This window comes from Vigna unguiculata, chromosome 8 (assembly GCF_004118075.2).
Source record: "Vigna unguiculata cultivar IT97K-499-35 chromosome 8, ASM411807v1, whole genome shotgun sequence".
NCBI lineage: Eukaryota > Viridiplantae > Streptophyta > Magnoliopsida > Fabales > Fabaceae > Vigna > Vigna unguiculata.
Window position 1 is genome coordinate 27,330,258 of NC_040286.1, and position 10,738 is coordinate 27,340,995.

Consider the following 10,738-nt stretch of genomic DNA (forward strand, 5'->3'; position numbering starts at 1 on the left):
TAAATGAGAATATACATTAATGTCGCTGACAACTTTTCATAAACTCCTGACAAAAGTTGCTCCTCTCACAAATGCATATTTGATTCATTTTTATTAAACTTTCGAAATGTCATTGCCAAAAAAGCCATTTGATGAGATATTTTGTTGTTGTTACATCTTTTAGTTATTTAATTTATGTTGGTTTTGTCACATTTTGTTTGTGTTAATTTGCATGTCATTTTGTGTAGGATTTGCCTTTAGATTTTGAGAATTATTTTTACAAAGGTAAACTCACCATTAGACAAAGTAAAACGTGAATTTCTCATAAGAAACTCTCCCAAGAGGTTCGTCAAATTTGTGAGTGAATAGAAGAAATTTTGTTTTGTCCATTGATTGTAGGAAGGTGATCAAATTGTTTTTGAGGTTCACACTGAAAAAACTACCTAGTGAAATAAGAATTTTCTTTGGATTGTAATTTTTTTAAAGCTTTTTGTTATAATTTTCTAATTTTGGGAGAGAGTCACAAATAATCTTATGTGTACAAGTACATTGTTTCGTTATGTTTAATTATGGTATGTTTTATTTATATTAAATTGTTTTTTCTTTTTTTAAGTCAAGTGTTAACAAGTACTTTACACAATATTGCAAGTGTTTGTGGTATGAATGTTACAAAATATTATAATTTATTAACAAATAAACAAATAATGAGTAAATGATTTATATTGTATTTTACAATTAACATTTAATGATTATTAATTCAATAAACTTATATGTACAAATATTAAATGCATTAAAAGTTATAAAAATATAATTGTAACATTTAACCATAACTTTGGAATGAATTAAGTGTCCTGCCATGAGGATAAGAACTAAGTGAAGATTAAGTAAAGATTTTCTAAGAAATATTCAGTTGTTTAGATCAAATTTTCTTGCGTTCTTAAAATAATTATATCTCTAATAGTTTTATTTGTGTAATCTATATTTTACAACTTCTTGATTTGTTTTAGCTTGAACAACATATTCTTACTTTATGTGACAAGAACATACACCTTAATAATATTTTTTTTTAAAATGTGTATTTTCGTTCATGTGACAAGAACATATACCTTAATAATTTTTTTTTAAAATGCGTATTTTCATTCAAACTAGATAAAATGTTAGGTATAAACCTGATTCCTTTTTTTAGGATTATTGTTCAATCACTTAAATTTCTGCTTGCAAGTCATTGTGAGTTCATTATGGATACTATTACGAATATCTAAAATCACATATGTGATGAAAATTACTTATCATACACTACTATTGAATTTTTATGTAAAAACAATTGAATTTATTTTTTGTAATAATAAAAAAAATCAAATATAAGTAACATGTGCATCTACATGGGTATAAATACCAGTAAGAAGACAAAACTCATTACAATGTTTTAAAAAATACACATTTTTTAAAATAGTTATTTATAAACACCCATTTTTTAAAAATCATTAATTTTTTTCTTTGAAAAAATGCTTTTATAAATACTTACTATTATAGTTAAGGTACCATTGACGCAATGTGTTATTAGTCAAAGTGATTCATTGGTTGAATTGTGACTAATATCAATATATGTATATATTCACACATATAATTCTTGCAAATCATATCAATTGGTCATGTGAAAAAGGTTTAGTAGATTAAATCATAATTACATCATATTTTTTAGGTTGTTACACCTTTAAGTAGAAGGACTTATTTGTGACTCTTGGTTGCAATGTTTGACCCAAATGTAAGTGACAAATATAAACAAAGGCAAACACAATTTTGAATCCCAATAAAATAATTACTAAGACACATATTGTTATTAGTTTTATTAATTGTTACATTACAAAGATTTTGTAAGTCATATCACAATCAAACTATGTCACTTGGGCTTAATATATACAAAGATAACAAAAATAATGAGAGTGTAATACTTCATCAATTTTTCTAAGATAACAAGAAAATTTTATTTTTGATTAAAGAAGATTTTGATATTGTCTTTTATTCTTAATTTAATATAAAAACACATTTACCTAATAATAAAATTAAAAAGTTTTGCATAATTAACTCTTTCATTTACAATAAATTTTGACTTTTATTTTATTCATAATACATAGAATTACCTTGACCAAGGTTGGGGTTAACTCGCCTTGACCTAGGCTTAGGTCAATTCAGCACAATTTGAGTTCAGGCCTACTCGGCACGACCTAGGACCTAGCTAGCTCAGACACGATTCAATCGATCCCAATTAGGTTGAGTCTAACCTGATTTTGATTGAATTTGGCCTAATTTCATCTTGAATGGGTCAGACCCAACTAGGTTTTGATGAGGTAAGGCCTACTTGGTCTTGAGGTGCAAGTTAGCTCTAACCCAACTCAACTAAATATGGGACAATCTTGAACTTGGATCCACCTCGACTTGACGAATTATCAACTTGATTAAATGCGAACTTGCCCCAACTAGGCTCAATATGGACCTAGGCCGACTCAACTTGACCTATATCCAAGTCAACTTCACTTGAACCTAACCTTTGTCAATTAGCTCAACTTGAGTCCGGATTAACTCGATTTGATATGAGCCCAAATCAGCTTGGCTTGATCCTGATTGGATCAATTCAGCTCAACCTAATATTTTTTAACTTGAAATGAAGTAAACACACCTTTATTTTGGATTTTCAAAATTCAAAAAAGTATCCAATTTATATAGAATCCAAATGTAATTAAATAAATTGGATCTAAAATCCAAAAATATGAATTTGAAGATGAATCCATTTAAATAGACTTGAAATAATATAAATTTAGATAGTTATAAAATATATTTAAATCTTAACATACAAAGTGCAAATGGCAAATTGAATATACTTACTATTTTGTTCGTTTTCAAGTTGAATAATAAGGAATGCATTACACTCATTAACGATATGTAAAAGGAAATATATTTATTTAATGTGTCAAAAATTAAAATTCTTTGAATCGATGAAGCATGATTCGGTAAAAGTAACTACTAATGTAGTTTTAGGTTTTTTAATCATCACCTTAGAAAATTAAACTTTGTAAAGACAAAACTAAAATATTTTGACCAATATTCAAAATATGACGATCTCATGGGTATAGAAAGTAATTGTCTCAAACATTTATTCGGTGTCTTTAAGAAAAAAATAACTACCGCTATGTAAAAGAATGATATATCATAATCACTATTAAATTAGTCATTCATGTAATACATGACTTTGTAATTCAATTGTTGATATTTTTTTCAACTATATAATATATTGTGTACTACAAGATATTCATATATTTCCAAGCACATAAATATATATTAGTCACTACAACAAATTTGTCTATTATCAATGACCAACAATTAATTTTTACTTGTAAGATCCAAATTTTGGTGACAAATAAGCTTTTTGAAGGACACAAATTTGTTAGTAGTTTATTATTAGTAAAAACCAACGTCGATTAATAGTTTTGTTAGTATCTACTTATAAAATTTTAATAGGAAAACACTGTAGAAGATTATTTACAAACACATTAAAAGAAATTTACTAACAAATATATATGCGGATAAATTATGAATGTAACCCATCTAAATACAAGTTACTTATGAAAAATGAAAAATTGTCATAAGTAAGTTTTGAATATGTCATCAATTATAAATGAAATCACTAACAAATACATCTATTAATAATTACCAACAAATATTTAAAAATTAAATTTTAAACATGTAGTCTGTATTTGGATTTAAGTTAAAGAAGTTAAGTTGAATTGAACTTAAGTTAAGTTGGGTTGAATTATCATTCAACGAAAAAACAACTATGATTGCCGACTATTTTGGGCGTTTTGGCACTAAACGAATGCAAATTTTTTTTAGCAAATATGTGGGTTCAACTTTTAAGATTCTTTAACTAATATTTGGCCGAACGTGAAACAAACAAACTCGTAGTCATAGGAATATTCATTTGTAAATGAATATTATAAGTGTCAATTGATACTATCAACTAATATTTCTATCCGTATAATTTTCTAGTAATATCTTTTATTAACATCAGATCCAAATCACCATTTTATTATCAAGAACAAGCTTGATGAAATACGTTCTTCAAGTGGTTCCTATTTAGAGTCATGCGAAGAAGTACATGTTGCACTTTGATGCTTGAAGCTATCATTCTCACCTCGATATGAGCAAATTTTCCAACCTTGTAAGGTTTTCTCTTAAATTTGTGAAGACCCAACGTAAAAATTGTTGATTTTCTCGTGTAAAAGGTCAAATACATATTCTGAACACTAAACCATAAATCCTAAAGTAGAGAACTCTTTCAAATTTGTCATGAACAATAAAAATATTATTTAGGGGCAACTGCGTAAACAAAAATCGGAACATAGATTTGGATTCTGTCGTTGTTGCATAATTAAAACCATGGAACCTAACATGGTTGTTGCATAATTAATTTGATGATAGAGTTAAAAAGAAAGATATGAAAAGTTGTGAATTTAACTCTCTCCACTAATCTCTCCATTAACCTTCAAAGTTATACGTTTGACTTAATAGGTTAAAAAGAAGTATGCCAGATCTCCACTAACATAATTTGGACAACTAACATTACCCATCAAAATATAAATGGCAAGAGTGTTCTGAAGGAGAAACACTAGGTTAGAATTAAAGAAGTTTGAGAAAAAAGCAAAAGAATAATAAACACTAACTTCTCACTCATTATCCATGTGTATTTTTTCATTGATGGAATTTCCAGAAAAAATAAATAAACGATAAATTATTCCCATTCCAGATTTTACGACGTAATCTACTAACACTAGCCTGGCGAAGAGAAATAAAGTAGTTTGCTGGTACTCAGAGATGAATAGATCAAACTACACTTAAAAAGAAGAGTGGATTCATCCAATTCCCAAGCGGTATTCTCATTGTGGCATTAATTACCTAATAATATGAAGACTGATGGCATTTAAATCTATAATAACATACAATAGTTGCTAGTTCCTCCAAGAATTTAAGACCAGTCATTGGTCCGTCATTACGGTCTGGCCACCATTCCCATAGTACCAGCAGATGCAACAATTTCCCCTTCATCACAAGGTGGAAGAAATTGGGCATATTATTGTGTGAGCAACTTCGAGTCACACGCCACTATTTTAACCCGTCCAACATTCTCTTGGCTGTCTTCATTCTTAAACAATGCATCTTGTAAGATGAAGGTCCAAACATTGTCGCAAAATCTATACGTGTGGAGGTGTCCCTGTTATTCAAACATAGTTCAAGAATTACATGACTAAGAAATTCAGTATCGAACACAGAATGCGTCAAATGTTGAAAGGAGGAATTGGAGGATTGCAGCGCCACATTTTGTATAAGGTATAGCTGCTAAACACACTGGCAACATGAAATCACAGCAGCCCATAGTGAAAATTAATATTCCGTCAGGCAAGAAACAATACCATTTCAACACATTCACAAGAATGCAATATCGAGAGGTAAATAAATCATACTACAAAAAAGACCTCGAATGATCAATAGTGGTTGAGCTAACCAATTAATAGCCATTTCCATTATGTTGATAATATGCTCCGGATCAGTAACAGAAAATAAAATCCTCACGCATACATAGCTAACCTCGAGAATTTGAGTCATGAACATTTATTCTTTAGAGCTACATGAACAGGGAAGATCATAATCATATCCATTTACAAAGATAGAAACTGTTTTGTAGTTAGTGACCGGAAACATTTCAGATAGTGAAACATTGTTTTGCTCTACTTTTTAATCCATCTGCTTTTGTCACATACACTAATAATATGGCTAAATGAAAAAACAAATAATAATAACATTTTATTTAATAGTATCAGCCTCAAGAATATACCAGAGCTTAATACATGAGAAGATTGGGCATTTTGTTCTACCCATATTTATTCACAATAAATCTACCCATAAGCAAACCTTAACGGTCAGAATCCAATAATCTGAAAGCAATGGTCACAATGACAAAGATAACAGCAAGCCATGACAAAAAAAAAGGACTTATTTAGCTTCATTTCCAGAAATCAAGCATAAAGCAGATTATATATAATCAATTGACTACATACCTGACAATGAATTTCAAATGTTTAAAGCCATAAAATTAAGTGGAAAAATATTTATAAATGGCTAACCATGCAAGCATTCTCTGTTTGAATCACGTGAGTAGGTATTGATAGATTTTTTAATAGGAATATTAATGTCATATTATTAAGTCCAATAACAAATGGCAGCATACTCCCTTCAACCATAAGTTTAAATTTTCATGAGCATACTTTATCACTTGATAAACATACTAAATCATGAAAATAAACAAAAGACATGTACATAGAAAGAGAATATAGCTGGAATAGAGGCTATACTATCCTCCAATGGGGGATCATAAATGAATGAAATTTCCATAATTCAACCCCAACTTTGACAAAATAGCAAATTTCAAGCTTTTCTTGTGAGCAAACGTTTATATTCATGGTGAAATTTTCATATCTATCCCACTAAGGGGGAAATTTTAGAACCAATTCCAAGTCGCAACTAATTTGAGTGAAAGACTCAACCAAGCCTTAAGTTTTTTACATTCAATTTGCATATGTAACTCCAAAAAAGTGCAAGGGACTTTCAAGGAATAAACGAAGGAGAAAAGTAAGAAAAAAAAGGGGAAACAAACAAACAAACATCGAGGCTTCCTAAAAATTATAAGATACAACCATAAAAAGATTCTACAAATCGTAAAATATATATATATATATATATATATATATATATATATATATATATATATATATATATATATATATATAAATATACACTCAAGTCTTAAATATTCTACATAGTTTTATACTCCTTGTGCTAATGTTCATGCATGATCTGATGCTCATAGCTAGTGACTAAAAAAGAATATTTTAAAGGTAACAAGAAAATATCTTCAGCAAATCTACAGACTGTCACTGTGAAACAATTATAACCTTTTAAGCCATCAACACAAGATAAACAGACAAGCATCAAGATCAACTTATTCCAAACAACAATCCTCATATAGTTCTCCTCACATACTTGATTTGTTTACTAGCTTTTTTCCTTTTTAAAAGTTGTTTAAGCCTTTAAGGTAGTTGTAAAGCAATGAAACCTTTTTACGTTATTTAATGTAGTTTAATAGAATAAAGACATTCATTAAATATTTGGTTCCCTACAGTAATTCTCCTTCGAAGACACCTTCCGAGCAAGGATTTGAACCAGTTAGCTGCGTTATTGAAGTATTAGATGCTTCAATTATGAAATAATTTTTTTTTTGAATAAATTATTTTTTAGCAGTGTTCATCAGTGGCATATGGCCAAAATTCCACTATATAAACACACCATTGTGGCCTATGGGCTTTCATAGCAAGCCTCCCTTCAAAAATTCCATATGGTGGTTGGCAAAATATCCACCACACCAGCAATGGCACCACCATATTACAACACTGCCCTTCAAAATCCCTCGAATTATTTGTGTCACTTTATTCATTTATGAATAGCAAGTTCTCAATTACCTGCAATAATGCCACAATCACAGGTTGCTGCTATAGTGCCACAATCATCAAAGTGCCATAACATTTAATATCAGGAATAAGGTTTTTGAGCACAGCCATTATACGCCGCTAAGTGCTATTGACTAGTACAATTAATACTCGAGATAGTGTTAGAAAAATAAGTAACGTGTTGTGTATTCCCTAACACTGACAAACAAGAAGGATGAAAAATGCAAGCATTTCCTAATTCATCAAATTGCACAAACTCACTTCGCTTAGAAGAGACCTTTGCCAGCAGCTCAATTCATTAGCGACCAAATGAACTGAAATATTTTGGCTTCTTTACAAAGGATTTGTTTGCACTAACTTTTCACAAGGACTTCTAAGATAGAAAAATAAGAAGAAAAAATTAAGTAAGGTTCTTCATGAGTTAAAATTAGCTTATGCACAAATTAAAAATAAAAATTCAAAGAAGTCGTCCAAAAAAAACTTCTATAAACTAACTTGTGCATAAGCTAATGTTAACAGCTAGAGAAGTTCATTTTTTCTTCCTATCATAAGTCCTTATTGAGAAATTGGGCCAAACAGACCTAAAGACAAATCTCAACTTTCATGTTTTAGTTCCTTCACGTGTGAACTGGCTTTAACATGAAAATTTTGAAGCACAATAATTAAAACAATGCTTCAAGTCAACAACCTAGCATTTAATTTAATTCCGACTAAATTGTCTTAGCTAATTATACTCATATAGAAAAGAGAATCAAGCTTAACTCATTGATCAACAACAAATAGTTATACAATTCAGACAAGACTCTGCTAGGCTTGAACCCCTCGAGTCACTTCTATCCCTAACCGCAATCAACATCAGAAGAGGAAATAAATGCCTATACATACCATATCCAAAATTTAACAACTCAAACTATATAATCTCTCTCTCTCTCTCTCTCTGTGTATATATATATATATATATATATATATATATATATAAATATATATATATATATATATAAATATATATATATATATATATGTATGTATATTTGTGTGTAAATATAATTAGAAGTGGAAAATAAATGCTGTAATGTTACCTTGATGGAGACCTTGCTCTTAACTTGTGTTTCCAGAGCCTCAGTCATGGACTAAAATATCATTCAGACGCAAATGAAATAAAAACAATAATAACACGTTAAAACAGATCCAGAAACAGAAACCTAACTGTCACGAGCAATTGAAAACCGTACCTTATCGAATTGAACCAGAACCTGAATCGCGAGCTCAGGGCTGAGAGTACCGTTCTGAACCATCTCGTCCAACGTCTCCGTCAGGCACATTCCGATCGTCGACCTGCGGTACAGTTCGAACGTCGCCATTGCAGCTTACGAGACGTGATCTGCGTCGATTGAAACGCACGCATTGAAAACGGAACCGACATAATTCGAAGGAATTCATAGAATAGAAAGTAATAATAGAAAGAACAAATAACGCTAAAAGCGATTGCGGTGAAGCGAGGAAACGCAGAAGCGGAAAAACGGAGATCTAAGAGATGGAATTCGTATTACGAATCGGGTGGCGACGTTGGAGAGTTCAGAGTGGTTCGCTTTTGTTTCGTCTTCTTCTTCTTCGTCTTCTGCTGGTGCTTCTGAGTTTACGTTTGGGTTTGGCTCGATAGCGTTTGGGAGCGGAGAAATTTGGGGCTTTTTATACCCTAGAATTTGGAGGTCATCGTATATATAGTGAAGGTTGGAGAACAGTGTGCAACTACCATTCTGCCCTCACTCACGTTTTTGACATGTGAGAAGCCACATTCGCAAATTAAAAAATAGCATATGTGTAATATTTTTTTGTAGGAGGTGGCCACATAACATTGATGCTTATTTTATAAAAACAACTTATATTCTATCAAAAAGACAATGTTAAACTTTTACTTTGCATTTTATATTGATAGGAACGTGAATGACTGGATTAGTTTCAAATAACTATGTTCTGAAAATCGAATCCTTAATTAAATCCATTTAGATCAACTAGTCGGTGATGAAATTGAGACTGAATCGGTATTAATAAAATAATGTTAAATATTAAATAATATATAAAATAACATTACAGAAATATAATATCATATCTTGATAATATGTTTTGTAAGTTTTTAACATTCAATATGCAAAAAAAATCAAATATACTTTTAAGGTTCAATCATTTATATTAATATATTTTAAAAACAAGATTCTTAAAATTATTGACTTTATGTGAACTTTTTTTTCAAATTTTTTTTTAGATTAGATCCATTGGAGGTATGTTACAGTAGTTCTAATAGACTAAACACGGTATTTGACCGGTTCATTGATTTTCTTTTTTAATTTTCTATTTTAATATTATTTTAAAGACCGTAATTTTAAGATATCGGTTAAAAATAATTAATATTTATAGAATCTAACAAAAATTCATAATTAATTATAATATTAAATAAATCTTACATGATAACTATTAACACAATATTATTTTTATTTAAAAAATAAAAATGTCTAAAAATATTATACAATTGTGTTAATATTGTATTTAATATTTACTAATAAATGTTACAAAATAATTAAATAATAAAATAATTATATTTTAATGTTGTTAAAGGTTAATTTATAATTCAACAAAAAAGTTTAAATTAATAAAAAAATCAACAAAAATTAGTGTAAACATCTAAAAGGTTTACAAAAAAAAAACAATTAAAGTATCAATTTAAGACTTCATTGAGTTTTTAAAATGCTTATTTTGTATAAGAGAATTATTGTTTAGAAATTTCAAAGGATATTTTTGTCTTTATAAATTTGTTATATACATTTATATTATTTTAATTAAAAGAGTTAATTATTTGAGTTTTTAATGTAAAAATGATGGAATCAATGCATATTAATTATTCCTTAAATAGTGCCTTTAGGGCATTGGTTAACATCTTCCTTCTAAAAATAACAATAATATAGGAATTCCATTTCATTTTGCATATAATTAATGTAGGAATGAGAATGAGGGTGGTGTCTGTGAGACCCTCGAAATAGACATTTAGATGTAGAAAGTAAAAATATATTATATTATAAATTATTTTTATTAAAAATACTAAATTATACATAGGTTCTCCAACTATGGAGTTCAATATACAAAGCTTGGGTATCTCTCTAGAAAACCTTTCTTTTAAGGCTCTTTGTCTTCTCTCTGGAAAATCTCAC

General features: G+C 29.2%; 1 protein-coding gene across 1 annotated transcript; it reads right to left on the reverse strand.

Moving 5' to 3' along the window:
• Nucleotides 1-4,737: 4,737 nt before the first annotated feature.
• LOC114194558 (transcription initiation factor IIA subunit 2) lies at nt 4,738-9,264 on the reverse strand. Its single transcript, XM_028084877.1, has 4 exons — nt 9,086-9,264; nt 8,768-8,916; nt 8,615-8,665; nt 4,738-5,245 (listed from the first exon to the last, which is right to left on the reverse strand). The coding sequence occupies exons 2-4, from the start codon at nt 8,894-8,896 to the stop codon at nt 5,105-5,107; spliced, it is 321 nt and encodes a 106-aa protein (XP_027940678.1). The 5' UTR covers nt 8,897-8,916; nt 9,086-9,264; the 3' UTR covers nt 4,738-5,104.
• Between the last annotated feature and the right edge of the window lie 1,474 nt (nt 9,265-10,738).